We start from the raw sequence: 20,700 nt of genomic DNA on the forward strand, positions 1-20,700 counted from the left end.
TGCAAGCTTTTAATTGTAATTATTGGTTTTGTCATTTCACTAAGGGTAATTACAATAATGGGGGATGATGCCACATTCATAGATTTTAATAACAAAGCCAGGGCAGCGCTGGAAAGCAGGTGTCTCTCTGCTGCCTTTGTGTTAAATTGCCAAGACAGAATGAGACTCAACTGGTAATTAAAGGCAAATTAGCTTTTAAAATATGTACCTTTTCCACAGCTAGTGATTTATGTGTCTATAATGGTTTATAACCACCAGCACTAATGTGGCACAGTCCACAATAGGAAAATTTGTAGGGATTCATGACTGTTCAGTCTCTCAAAAAACGTCAAGTTGAATGATTTTAAGGCAAATCATAATCTATGAAAAAATCTGCTCTAAAATAAGTGCCTCTCAAAGGACAGAAAATGACCTCCTCCTCTTTGGAATGGATGCATTAAGTGTTTTTTATATCCATACATTTAGAAACACCTGAAACAGCTCGCAGGTTAAAAAAGCTATGTGCTAAATGAGAATAATTTGACACTTTCTCCAGGAAACTTGATCTGACTTCCATCAGATGGAGGGTGACCTTTAAAGGCCACACACACCCACATGTTTCAGGCTTTTATGACTGAAAAGGCTTCTTCTCAGATTGATGGTGGGCAAACAATTGCCGAGAGACATGAAATGTCAGTGATTTCCTTAACATGTAATAGAAAAGATGAAGGTGTACTAACCATTCACGTGGTGATATTAAAGCGCAGAGACATGGAGCTGTGCAAGAGTCACTTATTATTTTCTAAAGAACAAGTTATGTTGAATAAAAAAAATAAAATATGGGGAAGATGGATATTTGTTGTTTTTTTTGTCATTTTTTCTTTGTCTGAATTAGAAGCAAAACAAAATATATGTTAAGATGGGCTGTGGTGATAGTGACAGTAGTGATAGTGACAACTGTAAGTTTAATACAGTGGAGACGGTGGCACCATCAAATAGGCAGGAGCCTGAGGTGGAGTTCGATGTGTTGGAAGATGCTGGGATTTGGATAAGGAGTGTCCAGGTTTACTGGGTTGCAATCAGCTTTAAGGTGGAGGATTTGCCTGTCTTCATAGTGATCTTACCAGGCTGAAAAGCCAAAAACAAGATAAAAAGCTGCAAATGGATGCACTGTATACACCCCATGCACCTTTTCCTCCTTTTGGCACCTTCTTTTGACTATTGAGTCAATGTGACGAGTGATTTTCTCCACTGAGAGATCAATAAAGTCTATCTTATCTTATTTTATTTTAAATAAAGAAGAAAAACGAGGCAAAGGATGTTAAGGGTCTGAAAAGGCTCTGCATGCACAAAAAAAAATAAATAAATAAAATCATACAGTAATAGTGCTATTTTTGCCCTTACAGAGTGTAAAACAGCGCAGAAACAATTTTACGTAATAATTTCAGTGACTCAGGTAAAGCTGATTTTGTATAAACCAGGCGTAGTTTACATGTATGCTTTTGGAACACTCCTAAAACATATATATATATATAGAATGCTTACTGTTGTATTTTTTTAGGTAAACTATTTTAAAATCTGTCCAGGGACAACAGATGTAAAATAGCCTTTTGGCTAATTCTGGTGCATTTGCAGGAATGATTTTTAATGTACACTGTCCCTGTCAAATAAATAAATTAATTAAATTAAATTATATACACACAGAATATATATATATATATATATATATATATATATATATATATTCTTTAAATAACTTCCTCTTTCATTGGTTACATGGTACCATCATAATGATAAAAAGTAAAATATATTTGATTAAGAAAACATCCCAAAGAATATGCTATTTGCCAGTTTGCTTTCTTCATTAATTTCAAAGGGAAATGTTTCAGTTCTTTGACAGTTTCAACTATGTTTTAATATAAATATGATTTTCAGGCTCAGGGATTGAAACTAAACTCCTTATTAAGCAGGTGCTTCAGCTATGTGTGCGATACCAAACTGTGTAAATATTACGTCGCTCCTCCACGGGGATAAATGTGACATCCCACTCATTGCTACCATCCAGACTTTTTAAAAGACAGCGGTTGAAGCTAAGAGCCTGACATTTCACACCACATTATTCATCAGCATGCTCACAAACAAGGAAATGAGGAAGACTTCTTAAGTGAGATTAGCCGCATGGCTCCTGATTAGGGTCTCCATGTATCTGCAGCAGATTGCTCTATGACAAGATGCTGTGCTTTGAAGTTTCTAATTTGCAAAATTAGGGTGTGCGCGCAGGGATGGGGCTGTTGTGATATCAAAGCCCAGAAGCACTGTTTTGTTGTTTACCCATCAGAGCACATCAACATGTTCCAGACATGACAGCGTGGATGAAGATAAGAACTTTCTGCTCGGGTCAATTGGGTCAATACACAGATAAGGGACAAAAAAAGTGCATTGTCACCATTTATCACGCATTTATCTGCCTCTGTTTGGTGGTTAATTTAGAGCATGTGGGTTGTTTTCCCTCATAGGAAATGAAAAATTATAGGTGGATTTTTACAGCAAACTCAGCAATGCATGGAAGACTGGAGAAATCAAGCAAATGTGTAAAATTATATCACATTCTGCATGATTTGTTGGAGCAGAACTGAAGACTTGGTATAACTTACTGTTGAAACTGTAGAACGTAAACTGTTGCTTTCATTATCTACATTTTTTCAGTTTTCAGCCAGTTTGATGCTTTGGCTTGAGGCTAAAAAAAACTGTTAAAGGGTCCATCACAAGACCAACACAGACACACAAGGAAGACTAAGAGTATTATACTCCATTTATAATTCTCAACAAACAACAGTTCAACTTCACAGATATATTATGCAATGATAACTATTGGATAGAATATATCTTAACTTTGCTTTTCTAAATCTAAATTACTGGTGTAGCAATACATCTAGTTTCCTGATATTTAGTTAGTGGAAATAACTTGCGTCTCTTTCACTAACAGAATAAAGTGTAAGAAATCTGGGTTTTATGGAAATATGTAATCAGCATAGATTTATTCTGGTAGATTTGTCCTTGTGAAACTTGAAAAAATCATACGTAAGGATATAGCTAGACATAAGAATGCATGTTGCACAAAAATTATATTTATTTAATTATAGATTTATTCATTTCATTATTTTTATTTTTTTCTCAGATATAAACCCTTAAATTAATGCTACAGTTTTGTTTGTTTTTTTTCAGTGAATTTTATTTCATTTTTTTCTTCATTTTTTTGTAAAACTGTATTTCTATTTAAGGTTATATAAACTGATTTTGCTAATTTTTTTGCTTTCAAGGTGGGACACATACATTTAGGCTAAGAATTATTCACAAGCTGAATAGACCTTTTCTAATAAAAGAGTTTGGCAACGCATCTCTAAAATGATTCCTTTAATTGTTTACAGTTTTGTATTTTTTTACTTATATTCTAATTCTAGATCTTTGGTGATGACCATTAAGTCTTTATGGTTGGAAGAGCCCCTTGCCATCACCATAATTTTTCGCTCACTCAATACTTTAGATTTTTTTTTTCTGGCTGGCACTTTGTATACATTAGCATTACTTCAAATAGATTACTACTATAGATTACTACTTCTAACAGATTATCTTGAATCTAAATCTTTCAGGGTTATAAATGAATGAAGTAAATATTCAACATTTCTTAAAATATGCATAATGTTTTGTTGTTGTTTTTTTTTTAATGGCAGAAGATATTGGGCATACCTAATTCAGCGTCTCACACAAACTGTACCCAGACTGGGAACTGTGGGTCCTTGCGACATGTCCTGGCTGCAGGAGCGATGGATATTTGGAAAATGCTCATAATCATTCCCCAAATAGAGGTTTCTTCGCTCCTGGCAGACAGTAGTTAAAAGCTGAAGGAGTTTGTAAACTATTTGGGGCCTTTCTGAGATTTTAAAGGTTTATGGACAGGTACTGTAGCTGGAGATCAAAACCAGGGAAAAGGAGAAAATTAGCTCTGATGATTTCTACAGGAAAATCTGTGCAGTTCTGTTACCGTAGTTTGACAGTGTTGGTTAAAAAGAAACACTGGGGGGGGGGGGGGGGGGGGGGGGGGGGGGGGGGGGGGGGGGGTTCCAGGAGACTAGATACGAGGAGTTACCAACTTATTCGGAAATTAGTTGTTGTGTTGGATGGTGGAGCAATAGGTGGAGGAAGAGCACCGTAGAGATGGTATTTAAAGTGGAGGGTGAGTGGGGTTCGAAGGAGATCCTTCCAGGAGTTATAGAAGAGTTATAGAAGCTGCCACCCAGAATTTCTTGAAGAGCTTGGAGTTTGGAAAGAAAATGGAGTTTGGAAAGAAAATGGAGAGGAACATCCTCAACTGAGGGAACCTGGGAAGCAGCAGAAACAAACCAGTAAGTTTCAGAACTAGAATAAGAAGTTAGCTTTGGTCTCAGCAGAGACCAGAGCCCTGGGAAGACGAGAGGCATAACATACATGGTAAACACTCTGGTGAAGAAGGGCAGGCAGCAGACTTCTTTAAAAGAACAAGGTGGACTGAGGCATATCTGTCAGCACCAGTGACTCTGCAGCTCTACCTAAAGGAGAAAACTGGATACAACGGGTTAAAAAATTGAGACAAAGTCTCCTTGATACTAACAGCTGTAAGATCTTCAGTTTACCTAAAAAAGGATTTCCTCAAGGTTTGGGAAATTAGGGCCATAAAAAGTCAGTCCAGTTCTTGGAGTAGACAGTCCAGGATCCTGATATGTGTCCTGGGTCTGTACCATTGGCACAGCTCCAACTGCATGTCTTGGTACAGTTTGTCCTGACTGCTCTTTCCTCTGAAGTGTTTATCCTGTTAATTTCCTATGAGGTGTTTTTGAAAACTAGATCTTTATCACATGACTTTGTCATTATTTAGTAGCTTCTTTATAATATTTACCAAACCATAGGTAGTCAGGTACTTTTTTTCATGCAAGCATTTCTAGCCCCTTTGTACAATGTTCAACCATCCATTGCAACAACTAGTAGGTCTGGCATGTCATTCACATTGTGGTCAGATAGAACATCAGCTAACTTTAAGTATTTTACTATTGATAATATATAGTGCAGAGTTAGAACCACTAATTGCTACTTCAGCAAAGCTGTATGTGTTTGGATAACAAAAAAATATATATTTCAGTTTTTTTTTTAAATCAGGGATGTTTATTCATTTAACATTCAGAACCACAAATCAGGATGAGTTGAAGGCTGAAAGACTTGCAAGTCATTATTTGGACTTTCCTCAGGTTTGTTTGTAGTCTAACAAATGCATTTACATTTTCCCCATGTAAACTGCTGTATCCCTACTAAATTATGGCTTTTGACTGTTGGTATTTCTCCGCGTTGGCATTAATGTTTACTAGATCAGCCTAGAACGTTTCATCAGATTTTACTTTCACAAGTGGAGCAGTACGGCTATCGCCATAGTGTTCCGCTTGATTTATGTATATAAATTGCTTTATTATAATTCATGCAAGGAGTTTTACAGATTATATGGACGCTGCAATGTAAGTAGAACAGGAAAGGAAAACAGAAAAAAAAGGAGAAAAGATGAAAGAAAGAGGAGATAAAAGCTAGAAGACTTGTGCATGTAAAGTTTATCAAAACAAAAAATGCTCAATAGTGGTACTGAAGAGTACCCCCCACCCCCCCACCCAGAGCACTGAGTCCAAAGCCATTGAGCTTACTATCTATCATAGACGGTGGAGCAGATATTCAGTCTTATTCCAAAGAGTTCTTTATTTAGCCCACTAATTTAAGCTTTTCTGGTATTTAATATGCTTTTAATTTGGCAAAATCTTCATCAGTTTGAGATTTTAACCTCCATCAACTTTTTTTGTGGATTTCCATGACCTTGTATTTATGAAAGAACCATTCTTTTTTTCTTTTTAAATCTTACTAGTTTTTTAAGTATCTTGAGATCTAACCAAGGGATCTGACAAACATTTTGTACTTCCATTGTTTTAATTGATGCGATCATGGAAAGAACCGGGTTATATTCATTAAGATTTTATTTAAACTACAGATTTTCCTTTGTCTGCCAGGAAACAGTTTCTTATTGCCTCCCAGTTTATACATGCAAGATCTAAACACCTTTGAAAATCTTTGACTTTAGGATTTTTTTTTCTTTCCTGACGTTTCCCTGTACACCTTTCGCTCTGTAAGGGTATAACATCTGAAGACCTTTTCAAACATATAAACCTGCTTCTCCCAAAGTGTCACCCCATTCAAAAGCAAGCGAGCAGGTTTTTTTCTTAGCCTTGCCATGTTTAGGCCTCATTCTCTATGGGAAGGGTTTTTTTGTAACCACCTTTGAAAAGCGGCAGTTTGAGTCAGGTTGGGAGAAAAGGAAGACATCTTGTCAAACTGATCTTAAGCAATGCATAAACCTATATTTCCACAGTCTTTTTTTCAGGGCAGAAATTATTTTCTTTAACAGTGTGTTCAGATGTAGAGCTCTGAGTAATGGTTTTAATTTTCAGTACAAAGAAAAGGATAGTGACAGCAAAATTTGTGGAAAGTGAAGGCTGATATGAAGAATTTTTCCCCTGGAGAGGAAAAAGTAAGCAGAGATGTCAGAGAGCTGTAGCCTAAACACCTAAAAAAAAAAAAAAAGTCACCATGCGCAAGGATTTTAAATGGTTAAATATTCAGGTGAACATGTAAGCAACTCCTATCAAACAATAGCTATTAATGACCCAGGTGATGATCTGGCAGATTTGAAATGTTCCCATAAGCCTCTAAATTCTAGGTTGAGCTTCTAAAAGCACACAAAGAAATAGTACAGAAAAATATTGACAAAAAATTAGCAAAGGTCTGGTTGCCTTTGATCAAAGCCTGCTGCAAATTCCATGACTCAGATTATTCAAACACAAAATCAAACTTTCTTTTGACCTCTTTAAATGAGCTCCAACAATTCTTATCAAAATAAATGTTAATATACATTTAGAATAAAATAAAATAGCAGTTCTAGTAATGCTGTCATTTTCCTAAGGATCTCTATTAGCTGTTGTCATGATAAACAGCTAGTCGTCCAAATTCAAAACCTAGAATAAAATAAAAAAAAACGGTAACGCACAAAAGATTACCACAAAAAAGCGATAGGATGGAGACTCAGATTATTTTAAAAAGATAATTTGTTGTGAATGCAGCAGATGTCTCAAGGCAAATTATGTCAGTGGTCTACATATAAAAAGTTTGTAAAACAAACTGCCCGTGGTTGTAACCTGTAGTGTTGAATCCATTTACAGAATTACTTAAAGCAGTTTGTGAATGTAGTAAGGTGGAGCATTACTCCTCATGATACACCTAAACAGCATGAGTGTATAAAAAGCAAATTAGCAGGTACACTAAAGGTGTGTGGGTGGCAAAGTAAATTGGAAGATTAAGCCTACATGAAACATGAAAATGAAAAGAACAAAAGATGTAAAATGTCAAAATATACTGTAAATGAAAGGGGGAAACTTGTAAATTTAAAAAAAATGAAATCAGAAATATTTTAAAAAATAAAGACAGCAGCCAATTTAGAGACAAAATGAAAAAACGTAGACTGTTCAAAACAGGCATTGATGTACAAAAACACTGATAAGATTAAATTTGTGATATTAAAGACTTAATGCGCCTGTTGGGGCAGCTGGGAAGAAGGATCTGCAGTGGTGTTCTTCTGTGCACCGATGGTGCAGAAGCCATTCCACCAAGGAGATCTGGAGTTCTTTATTAGTTCAATGCATGGGCTGGACGATATTGTAAAAAAGTAAGTTGGTGTCTTTGAGCTGCATCTTAGCAAGATACATTTAATACAACTTCATTGTGTGTATACAGTTATATAGATATTCTATGAAAGTGTTTAAAATCACAAAAAGTTCTATATTCTATCATTATGTCATTCTCAATATGGAGTGAACTCTCCCACATCAAAATTATTTTGCTCACATAATAAATAGTGTCCCCACTGTTCGCAAAATGAATGATCCTTTTGGAGGCTATATGCAACATTAATCTATCTAAATTATTCTGGTAATAAGGAACTTATACTTTGCATAAAATCTACCCTGCAGTCCATAGAAATACTTGGGTAACTCATATTCTCCTTTATTTCAATATTTATTTCTTTTCCGTTGTGATAATAGTTTTAAATGTATATGTATGTTTTTGATAGAATAATACAGATGGTTCTGCAGCATAGTTAATTACTGAATTAAAAAAAAACTATTTAATGTGAATTCATTGCATTAAGCAGATATTTTTATTTTCCTGTTCTCATTTTCTCTTAAATCTTCACATATGTTAAGCAGCAGAATTCTAGTGAATAAGACCACCAAATGACTGTGTGCCTAATAGTTGCAAGGTTTATTTTAAGACATGCAACATTTTATGCTAATAGGGTGATCTGAAGGAACAACCCATAAGATACTGATGCATAAACATATCCACCTGTTCTGATGTTGGTCAGGATGAAGCTACGTGGGCATGATGAAATGCACAGCTGTGTCTGATGCAGCTGAAGGATCCTACCCATGTTCAATTAGCTCAAGCTGTATATCTTCACACTCTGAACGAGGAAAACAAGAACAGTTGCGATGCATTTTCTTAATTAAATATTCATACAAACGGTTTGCTGAACTACTAATTGTTTCAGAAGTGTTGTGATGACAGCAGTGGAACTCATCTGCATGGATGTTCTATGCAGAGATTTCAGCTGAGGCTAAAGGAACGCAAAAATATCACCTTCTGTATGCTTTCTGCTCATTTTAGCCACAACTGAGGTGGCTGGTTAAATGGCCTACATCTAACCTGAACTCCTTCAGGCAAGCGGGTGGTGAGGTTATCATTGTTAATAAATAAAAATTTATCGAAAGGACAACAATTCATCAATGCAAGAAAATTCATACAGGCATCTGAAAAGAAACGATTGAAGCGTTAAAATTGGAGATTAAACCACAGACACTTTTCATTGTTTAAAAATAAAAAACAATTTACATTTATTTATCTGTAATTTTTTAGATTTTTTTTACAGAACCTGACATGCGCATGGAGTTTAGTTAGCTCTGATAGTCCCGCTGTTAGAAGCAAACATCGAAACTGTGCTTGCTTTGAAATAATATGGCTCTCTGCAATTATAATTTCATGAAAAATATTTAGATAGATATAATTTTCTATGAAACATCACAGAAAAGCTGTAATTTTTTTTTAAATCAGTATAAAGGTTTTATATTGATAAAAAAATATATATATGATGAGGAAAAACAAATAGGCCAAGTATTTTTTAAACTAATTTAATGAATGAGTCATTTACAAATTAAAACATGTATAAGTTAATCATTTCTTTGTTTTAGTCAGTTCTAGTTTCTCATACATTTAGTTTAGTTCAGTTAAAATGAAAAAAATCCATTAATTTAACTGCACCTTAAATGTGTATATTCTCTTAAGCTGCATATGTTTTTTAATTTGACAGGTCACTAGTCTATCACAGATAAAGATAATTTTGAAAACTAAAAATGCATAGAGGTTAAAATCTATTTGAAAATATAAATATAACCAAGTTAGTAAATATCTTCCATAGCATAATATTATTATTTCATCTTTGGATTTAACCACGACTCTAGTTTTATGTAATATTTTTTAATTTGTGAAATTCTTCACCAAGCATGTTTTTCATCTGACAACAATCATGCTTCAGAGCTGAAAGACATTTAGATGTAAAGAGATTTCCTAATGCAATGTAAATATCTCTTCATATTTTATTTCATCAGTGCTCCTCTTAGAAAAGTGTGAGTAGATTTCCTCTCTGCAGCGGAAAAGCAGGCAGAGCACTTCACAGCTGTAAAAATGGGATTTTAACTATCAGCAGCACATGAGGACCGAGGCTACCAGCTGATTAAAGGTTTGATTATTTGACAGGGTTCATCAGTATCTGTCAATATGTAGGCTGAATCTGTATCTAAATAGAGCTGGGAGGCAACCTGAATGATCTGCAGTCAGATTAATCGACCTGTGTGTTAAGATAAATATTTATTCTGTGGTAAAACATTGATATAGGATTGTTTAATCGTCCATTCCAGTTAATAAAAAGCAAATGTATCACAACAATCTAATTTTGCTCTTCCTCTTCCCCACAGGAAGATATCCAACTCCTGGCTGAGTACTGGCTGGTTCACTATGACCATTGCTCTAGAGCTCTGCGATAGGATCAATGTGTACGGCATGGTGGCCCCAGACTTCTGCAGGTGAGACTGTAGGCATGAATCTCAATGAACAGTTTTCAGCCAAAACCTGAGCTGCAGTAACAGCAGCACAACAGGGCCTGATAAGAAAATTGGAATAGTTTTGAGAAGAAACGAAGGCTGATAAGCTTTTGACAGCAGATGTTTATGCAAAACTCATCCCATAAAAGCTTTCCCATTATAAGTCTTATTTGCAGATATGATAGTAATTTCTGTTGCTGTTCTTCAAATGTTATAACATTTTTACCCTTCATTTCAATTGCTTTTTTTTGTCTGAGGGGCGGAGCTAAAGCTGGGAGCATTTGGGAGTATTTGCTGGCTTAACTATCTAGAGACGGAACATTCTACCATTTAATCTTTATAAAATTAGCACAATTTTAAGATTGGATTGCGGTCTGGGCTTTGAGTGAGTTATTTTATCACACTGCTGTCTGATGCAATACACTCCATTAAAGCTGTGGCTGTTTCTAAGTTCCTACAGCGACAACTGTTTAAGGCTACCTGCATATAAGGCAGGAGTATTTTTTAGCACTAAATAGGACTCCTAAATGGGTTACGGTAGTAACAGCTGGATTTATTTGTAAGCTTTGCACCTGTCTTTATCAGGGAAGCCAATAAGTAAGAAAGCATGTGCAGCCTTTCCTAAATGCCCACAGGTGAAAGCAAGTAGAATATAAAGAGCAAGAAAGAAGTGCGTTGAATCATTTATGATTTTCACTTCGTCACAAACAGTCCATGACAGGACAGTGAATCCAAGTTAGAGAACTATGGATTTATTATGATCCCAGACTCAGGTTTGTTCCTGTCTAGCAACCTTGTTAGCAGCATTTATTGATTTGATTTACGGCTCACATCTCAAGGAGTACTTTAATTGCAGCATTTCACTGAACAAGCAACAAACCTTATTAGATTTCTCAATAGAAGCAAACAATGTTCAGCATATCCTCGACCCAGGCCCAGATCGATTAAAGAGGCTTTTCTTCTCGTTGGTTATTTAAGGTCCACCTACAAATTCAATTTCCACAGACATGAAGAAAGAATGCCGCTTCATTTCTTTGAGAAATTGCTTGCAGATTCTCTGCGATTCATTGTCGTTCTCATGACAACTGAGGTTTGCAGATTTTACTCAAAGTCAGCAGTCTGTGGATTTAGAACATCTTTTCAAATATTTTTTTTTTCCACTGGCATGTCAAATCAGCTCAATTAAATGCAATTCTTGTGCAAATATAAAAAAAACAAACAAGATACTTCTTCTCTGCTATAATTCAATAAGTAGTGTAAAAAAAACAGAATATGAAAACATAAAGTAGATAAGTATAAAATTACTGCAATGTAATTATTTGGATAATCTAAACAATTCTTTCTTGGATCAGTTGGGAGTTCTCACTGAGATTTACTGGAACAATCATAGTTAGGATGAGGGTGTGAGTAGGATGGGACCACGCTCACATTGTTGTTTCCTGCATTGTTGTTAAAACAAGACCCTAGACTGAAGAGTGGGACATTTCATTCAACCTTCCAGCTCGTCTCTCTGTGCTCTACAGGAAGCCTGCTGTGTTCAGTATCTGCAGCTGCTGCACTATAAGAAAAATTCCTTCTTAACTTACCCCTAACAACACATCACTGGATGAGAAACACTAGCAAACTATAAGTTGTGTGCAGCTTTGGGAGGAAGCTATTTGTGTTTTGAGGACAGAGCTGTATGAAGAAGCGTGTTTAAAAAGCTATTAACTTCTGCCTACTCCTATTCAGATAAGCTAAAATAGTTATTTTAAGTTATGTTTTACCAGCTGAAACTTGCATTGTATTTCACACCAGGAAATTGAGACTGGTATAGATTTCTCAGTAAGATAAAAGAAATAAACTCTGAATGTTCAATGGACTATAAAAGTTTGCACACATTTCAAACTGAGCAGATATTTCAAAGTACTTCAAAGGGTCTCACATGTTAAGTTCAATTTACCAGGCAAAGTTGAGCTCATGTTTTTGTTGATACCAGGTTTAGATGTAAAATTGCTATAAAGTAATTAAGAGGTTTGTTTATTATAGGGAATTAAATGGGTAGCTCTCAAAATATGATAAATAATATAGGTGAAAGGCTGATCATGATGGGGGGGGGGAGAGAGAAGAAAACAGCATCTGGTCCTATTTAAATTTTTTGTGTCTAAATCGTTTTCATAATCAGTTGAAACATCTAGGAATATAACATTCAAACCATACTTGTAACTGGCGACCAGCTTTGTGTTTGGTTCCTCTGGTATTTTGATGATTTTTCTTTGGGAATAAACTTCAGATTTTTGAGGTTGGAAGGACTCCTTTCTATCGCCTTACTGATTCTCTCAGATTCAAGCCAGAACTCGTGCTTACTCCCTTTAAAATGTAAATGTTACTCCCAGTTAAAGAAACATGAAATTAAAATATCACTTTAAGCTTTTATAAGTCAGGGGTATTAATAATTCTGGGCTTATTCAGTATCCGTTCAGACTCATTTTTACAGGGCATTTAATTTATTTTACTGCTAATGTTGGAGCACTGACTTGAGATTAAAAACAGTTCACTTTCCACCCCTGAAAAATTTAAGCCTAACCATTTTTAACCCAGACGTTCAACTTAATCCAGTCTGTTATATAAGGAGACAGAAGCAGACTTTGTGGAGAAAAGGAAAACATGAAAAATTAAAACCTAATTTGCCTCAAATTCTCACGAGTGCCGCAGTCGTCAAATATATGTCATGTTTATAAGCAAAGAAGAAAGACGTGAGTTTTTAAATAATAAAAACTTGGAATTTGAAATATTATACTGGACACTCATCCACTTGCTGCTGTTTTTGAAGAAATGCAAACCGATGTGAACAATATCAGTCCAGTTATTTAAAAGTTGCTTGTAGAGTGATAGACATTATCAGATGAGAGAAGAGATGACAATATTAATATGTGAAATATATATGCACATCATATGAATATGTGAAATATATATGCATATCAGGAGACTGTTTAATATATGATGAATAACAACATTGGGATGAATGATGTGGCTGAAAATGCTGAATTTCAAAAATTGATCAAATGCCTCATGAATATTTCAGAAGTATCTGACTGATGTGCTTTCAGAAAATAACAAGGAGATGATCTAAATAGTGTGGGGACCATTTAAGAAATATCAAATTCTAACTCTATCACCTCTTAGTTAAACTGAAAGATCAACCAGTCAATAGTTGGGATCAGTTCTGAGATCTCCACTTAAAATTCAAGGCAAAGCCAATGTATTAATGTAGCACTATTCATAAAAATCATAATGCAAAGTGATTTACAGAAAAATCTAAGAAAGAATGAGGTGCAATAACAGTAAGTAAATATAGTAGCCGAATAATTGTTCCATGAAATGAATGTTAAGATTACATTTTGAAACAAGAGGGAAGATGTGAAAATAATCTAAACTATTGATCAAAAGGAAAAATAAACATTTTAAATCATCCTATAGGGGTGACTTGAATTAGTCATTGTAGGTGTTAGCCTCCTGTAGTGGTCTGCCTTAGCTGATCTGAAGAGGTCTCTGATTGAAGACACTGTTGTTTAATGGCCTTCTAAAGACGATTCTTGTCTTCAATGTTCTTTATTTTATGAAGAATTATTCCTAGAGGAATCATTCCTAGAGGTTCTAGAGGAGTTGATGTTACCCCAGCAGATTTTAATTCAATTCAATTCAATTCAATTCAGTTTATTTATATAGCGCCAAATTCACAACACATGTCATCTCAAGGCACTTTACAGTTCAACCAGATCATACAGTCAAATTGATACAAATTTTTCTATCTAAGGAAAACCAGTTGATTGCATTGACTCATTGACTCAAATACAATCCCCCACACTAAGCATGCTTGTAGCGACAGTGGAGAGGAAAAACTCCCTTTTAACAGGAAGAAACCTCCAGCAGAACCAGGCTCAGTGTGAGCGGCCATCTGCCGAGGCCGACTGGGGTTCAAGGAGACAGAAGCAGAGATACAAAAAGCAGCTGTAAAAGGCGGCCCTGTCCAGGAAACACACAGCCAGGCAGACGAGCTCCAAGGCAGCTCCCATGCCAGAGGACGAAGAGAGCACATCCACTCAGTCACGGTCAGAGAAACAGGACCACACTGGAAAACAGGCCGATCTCCAACATCTATTAACAAGGGTGTTGATAGAAGCAGCACAGCTGATGTTTTTTCCAGGATGACGTCACAGCCAAACAGGAACAGACGAGGCAAAGCTACTCTGAGGAAAAGCAGAGAGAGCAGAAGGTTTGAGATTGAACTAACAGATTCTGCAGAATAGGAGAACAGAGAGAGAATGAAGCAGAATGATGAAATGGGGGTCCCTATGTCCTCCAAAAGTCTAAGCCTATAGCAGCATAACTATAGAGATAGCTCAGGATAACCTGAGCCACAGCAGGAGATACCTTTCACAGGAGACTAAGAGAAGATATGAAGAAAAAACCTATAAGCTTCCTGAAGAAGTTTAGTTTTTGTAGACAGCAATGATAAGGATACACTAATAAAATATTATTTGACCTCTATTGGAAATTTCAAAAGTGTTTTAAACCAGTATCAGGGCAGTTGTGTGGTGGAGAATCTGCCTGGAAGGCATTCAAATTAATGATTGTTTGGGGGTTTTGTGATAAACGATTTTGGTGGGTTTTCATTAAAGGGTTATTCTGTAATTAATTGCTTTGAATTTACCCAGATCAGGTTTCTTTAAGGAGGTTTACAGTAGTTAGCTGACTTTAGGTTTTCTTTTTTAAGTTGCAGGAAGAAATTGAGGACCCAAGTGAAGAAAAGCATCTTAAAGTGTTACCAACAGACAACATAGTGATCATCAGGAACTGGGGGTATTTTTAAGACCAAGTCACAATGCAAACTTCTAGATATGACTCAGGTTTAAAAGATTTGATCACTCTACAAATGTCCTGTGGTTCTTATTTTGTTTTTTGAGGGGTTTTGCATTTTATCTGCGTTTTTGTTGCTTTTTTTTTTTAGCCTGCATCCAACAATATGAAATACTAATATTTACCAATTTGATCAGGCATTTAGAGTAACAATATATATTTAGTAAGAAAAAAACTGCAAAAACTTCTATGCATTTGAACCTTGTGCTTATGAATACTAATATAACTTACTACTTATAGGAACTTTTCTAATTTTCTCATTTCAGGCTTGGATGAAAATGCCACTTTAAACATGGACCTAATTTGACTTATCTGTTCAGCAAATGATGAATTAAGGCCAACCATGCCCTTTCCACTTGAAATGAAAAATGCTTCCTGATATAAAATAAAACTCATTAAAATTTTCCCAAATGTCTCACTTTTCCTGTCTCTGCAGGGAACCTCAGCATCAGTCTGTCCCCTACCACTACTACGAGCCACGGGGCCCAGATGAGTGTGCCATGTACATCTCTCACGAGCGCGGCAAACGCGGCAGCCACCACCGTTTCATCACGGAGAAGCGTGTGTTCGCCAACTGGGCAAGGACGTTTGACATCCACTTCTATCAGCCAGACTGGAGTCCCCCGCCCCTCCCGGCCAACCGGACGCTGGAGGGAACGGCCCCTGCAGCCCTGCAGAACACGTGACTGCTGATGGGGTGAAGATTGGCTTTTAGAGATCAATCTCAGAAGGATAAAGGACGAGGAACACTTGCTCTGATGGTCCACCAGACCCTGAAATCTCATGACTGGAAATGACACAGAAAAAGAGATTGTACTGCCTGGATTAAAAGGGCCTTTACTGCCACTGCAAGGAGCGTTTTGTTAATGGAGGGACGTGAATCAGCTGAGAGTTGTTTGATATCATCCTGTGTCAAGTTCAACATGAAGGCGTGATCCTCGAACGCTCTGGAAGCACGGATTGTATTTTACAATGCTGTGAGTGTGTGTTCACCAGAAGGATCGCAAGGGTCTGATTGGAGCCCCCAGGACAGAGACATGCTCCTAAACTACAGTGCCTCGCAAAAGTTATTATACCCACCAAACCAAAAATCTCAATTTAATTCCAATATTTTATTTGATAAACTACGAAGTACTGCATTCTGGTGAAGTGCATGAAATCTAATTTTTCATGAGTGTTGGGTATATGAACTGATCCTGTTTAACAACTCACTTCTAAAGGAAATCAAGTGCAACCTTCTGCCCTGATAGTCCCCTAAGTAGGAAAATATAACACAGATGTTATATGAAAAATGTTAACATTTGGTAAACACCATCAGTGAACAAGCAGAATCATGGTGACAGATGTACACATAAGGAAGAAACATGTAGAGGTGTTTAGAGCTGGGTTGGATTATAGAGGGATATTCCAAGCTTTGAACATCTCCCACAGCTCTGTTAACGTGGAAATTAGGGATTACGGCATGACTTTAAATCTACTAATTCATTGCAGTCTATAAAACATATCAGCCTAGCAAAAAACTGAAAAATAATCATGCAGTATAAGCAGCCTAGAGGGTCTTTGGAGGAGCAGCAGAGCATGGGTGGGAGAATCAGTTCGCAGAGCAGTTTTTGTCACGTAGTCTGAATCTGGCCTCCATGGAAAAAAAGCTACAGGACACCCATATTAAAAAAAAACAACAAAAAATAAATAAATAATGAATAAATAAATAAATTATAAGGGGTCCTGTTTAAAGCAATGTAGAGGTGAGCAGGTGCAACTTTGTCCTCTATATGGATGGATGAAACCACAGTGTGGCTTACATGCAAAACCCTGCATGTTGCAGAAAACATCACCTACTGTACTGTAGACCATGCCATCCCTGCGCTAGATAATAGTGGTGGTCACTCGCAAGATGTGACCCTTTACATGAAGTCAGAGCAAAGGATCTGATTGAGATCCATATTCATGCTGACCTTGTTCAAAACCAGACCTATATTCAACTAGGAAACAATTACAGCATAAAAAGTGATGTTCAGACATCCTGCTACATTCAGCCTGATTTAACTATCGTTATTTTATTTATAAGAAATAATGTAATTCTATTGATGTGCAAAGCTGATAGACATATCCAAATTGCCTGATACTGTAGTGAATGGTGATTAAAAGATCTGGTTTGTTTTGTTTTTTTGTTCTTTTTTAATAGTTATACTCTGTGTTTGTCTCATATAATCTAATTAAAATACATTGAAGTTTGTAATTTAACAGGGTAAACAAGATCTGGGAGAAATAATACTTTTGCAAGGCACTATATCTAAAATCTATTCATGTAGCTATAGACTGCGAATAGATGTTTTTAATTTGACCTTTTAAACATGTAAATTGTTCCTTCAAATGTTAAGAATTTAAGCTGCTTTTTAAACGTGGTAATCTTCTGTCTGATAAAACAAAAAGGCTAAATCCATTTGAAAACAGTTAATGTTTGTGATTTTAATCTGGGCTGCCTTCCAGACGTTTGCTTTGTGAGCTCATCCAAGTCGCATTTCGAAATGCTACACATCCAGGATGATCGACAGCTGTGGAACAGTGGCTTGGTTGTTTTATCTCACGAGGGCTCTTTTTTCATATGTTTATATCATAAAGTCTTTTTCTGCACCTGTCAGCAGTAAATAGTGTAATTTATTAACTACAACCTGGATTTCCATGTTAAAGCTCAGCCGTGTCATTCAAGACAGGGAGGAGATGAAGATTGAGAGCAGAGGAGCAGCAGCAGCATCCATCCTGCAGTATTCATCTGCTCCGAGGTTTCTAAATCACCTTACAGAGGTCTGACAGTTTAGAAAAACACTTTTTTTTGTGATTTGTTCATCTTTAGCTTTGAATTTAATTTTTTATATATATATACACAGAATATGAATTACACATGAACTCCCCCTCCTGATTTTAACTTTCTCCTCTCCTTCATGAATAAAATTCCATTGTTAGTCAGGTGAATTTTGTTATTTTTAAGTTATATTCTGGTAAAAAATGTCTGTATATTTTTCAAATATACAGAAATGTCATGATTGATCGCCTCTTGAAAACCCTAATTGGATACAGACATGTTCAATGTACGGCTGACTAAACTGTTGTGGAAACAGTTTAATGCTTACGTTTTAAGATACCTTGGGGTTTTAAACCTGGTGACATACTGCAAATGCATATTTAGTTATAAATGACTGGGATTTGTAGTGCATAATTTTGAATTTAGAACCAAGTGGATAAGTTTATGTCCGATTTGTTTTGCAAATAAAATCGTGATAAGTGTGTTTAGAGATGAACTTTGACTGGAGCTTTCTGGTGCAGAGTGAGTTTGGACCCAAACATGATCTAAACACAACCGATCTGTTTTTTTCACAGTTGTTTCTCCAGCAAATCTCTAAGGCTTTTACAGAACAGATGTAATTTTACAAAAGGTAAATTACACACAGGTGGAATCCTTTTACTAACAGATTACTGTTAGGTATCAGAATATGGTGGGCTGAAACAAACACATGCCAAACTTTAGATTTTAATTTGGAAAAACATACATTATTCCTTCAACCGAATAAAATCTGCTAAAGCCTGAGGTTACACAAGCACTTTCGGAAGAAAAGCCTTTCAGTATTTTTAGCGATTCTTCTATACCAAGAGTTAGATAAAGGATTTCTCTCAGTATTGACTCTCTGAAAAAGAGTAATTTGATGCAATTTGCTTTGCTGCTTCTGAACACAAGGACATTTTTAGACCTTTTGTAGGATAAGTGCACTTCTGATAGAGGTGAAATGATAAAAAGGAAACAAGAAATCATGACCAATGTTTAAGGCGGGCTCTCATAAAAAAAAAAAATCCAAGTCCAGTCAGTAGAAACAGAAAAACTAATCTTTTGGACATGTAGATGTGGCACCAATGAACATGCTTTCAGTTTTATTACATGGGAAACAGTATCTCATTTCAGATATGCACGAGTGTGAGGAGAAAGAAGGCAAAGCTGATTTACCTTATCATGAAAAGGGATGTGTAGAAAATTTGGAGGGGATTAAAATAAACAAGGAAGAGAAGAGGCCCAAGGACTGAGCCATGGGGCGCACCTGATGTACTATGACAGGTAAGATCTTGAGTCAGCTTCCTATAAGGTAAGAACTAACCCACTCTAACAAAGTGTAAATAATTCTAATAAAAGAAGTTTGTGAGACTGTTATTGCAGCTATTGAATTTTAGATAAATACAGTTATTATCTTTGATTTTTACTTGGGTTTACTTGAGAATAGAACAAGAAACATGTGCTCATCAGCAGGACAGGAAACCAATGACTCACCTTCACCCTCGGACGACTGCCACTGCCATTCTTACTTTTCAATCTTGCTCTTTCCATCTGGTTGTGACATCAGACTGTGTCATGCTGAAATAATAATGCAAGGCAGACAGGAAGGAGCTACAAGGCCCCCTCATTATTCCCAAGAGCTGCAAATAGATCCTTTGCTATGTTCATAACCTAGTGCCTGAGCAGCTCTTGTGCTTAAAAATGGTACCAAACTGCCTGATTGGAAGGCACATAGATCAAGGTAACAAAGGGTAATCAAGTACAGCAGAGGGACACCTCACCTCCATTATGAGGTCGTAGAGCATTCACTCGATCAATAAAATGTCCTTCATTAGCATTTAGGATGATTTAAGGCCTAATACTGAGCTGGAAAAATGACTAAAAATAACTGCTGCTCTCTTCATCTTTTAAAACTCTCATATATGTTGACAAGAGGGCTGCAGACGGGTCTTTTTTTAGTTTGTTGTTTGTAAAATTCTCAGATCTTACTATCTGCTCATAACTGTTGCTAAAGTTATATTAGGACACAGTATTAGAAGTGAAAATTAGGCCTAGAAAAATGTACATCCCAGCAGTATTTATTTACAACCCTAATTATATAATTACCTAAAATAACCTGACCTATATAGGAGATAAAAAGGCGAAATAGATTTAAAAATAATTAGCAGTTTCCTGAATAACAACGAAATGCAGGGCTCATGCATAGAGCAAATGAAAGTACATTCCTTCCTTGCACAATGCATTTGTTTGTATGCAGAGAGCACACTAAGAAGATTAACTCACCTGCAACTCAAAGCTCAGACACAAAGAATGAAACATAATTTTTAATCTGAAAATATTTAAATCAAGCAAGGTGTAAAACAAAAACATTCTGAAGCCTCAAACCTCAGGCAAAGTCAAATAAATAAAGCCTGAATCCTGAAAATTAATCACTGCTAAATTGGGACGAGCTCTACCTTCTGCTGAGATTAACATGCAAATCTATCCAGAACAGGTATTATGGATTTGGAAAAATTAACTATGGAGTGGAATATATATATATATATATATATACACTCACCGGCCACTTTATTAGGTACACCTGTCCAACTGCTCGTTAACACTTAATTTCTAAGCAGCCAATCACATGGCGGCAACTCAGTGCATTTAGGCATGTAGACATGGTCAAGACAATCTCCTGCAGTTCAAACCGAGCATCAGTATGGGGAAGAAAGGTGATTTGAG

The 20,700-nt window shown here is 36.2% G+C and overlaps 1 protein-coding gene across 1 annotated transcript in view; it reads left to right on the plus strand.

Annotated features, from left to right (window-relative positions):
* Positions 1-18,454, plus strand: part of st6galnac5a (ST6 (alpha-N-acetyl-neuraminyl-2,3-beta-galactosyl-1,3)-N-acetylgalactosaminide alpha-2,6-sialyltransferase 5a) — a 93,493-nt gene extending 75,039 nt beyond the window's left edge. Inside the window, exons 5-6 of the mRNA XM_038291971.1 lie at positions 10,131-10,238; positions 15,592-18,454. Of these exons, the coding sequence (XP_038147899.1) occupies positions 10,131-10,238; positions 15,592-15,841 (358 nt within the window). The 3' untranslated portion in view covers positions 15,842-18,454. The remainder of the gene's footprint in view (positions 1-10,130; positions 10,239-15,591) is intronic.
* Positions 18,455-20,700: the final 2,246 nt, after the last annotated feature.

This window comes from Cyprinodon tularosa, unplaced genomic scaffold, assembly GCF_016077235.1.
Source record: "Cyprinodon tularosa strain WSP-4 unplaced genomic scaffold, ASM1607723v1 ctg304, whole genome shotgun sequence".
Lineage (NCBI taxonomy): Eukaryota > Metazoa > Chordata > Actinopteri > Cyprinodontiformes > Cyprinodontidae > Cyprinodon > Cyprinodon tularosa.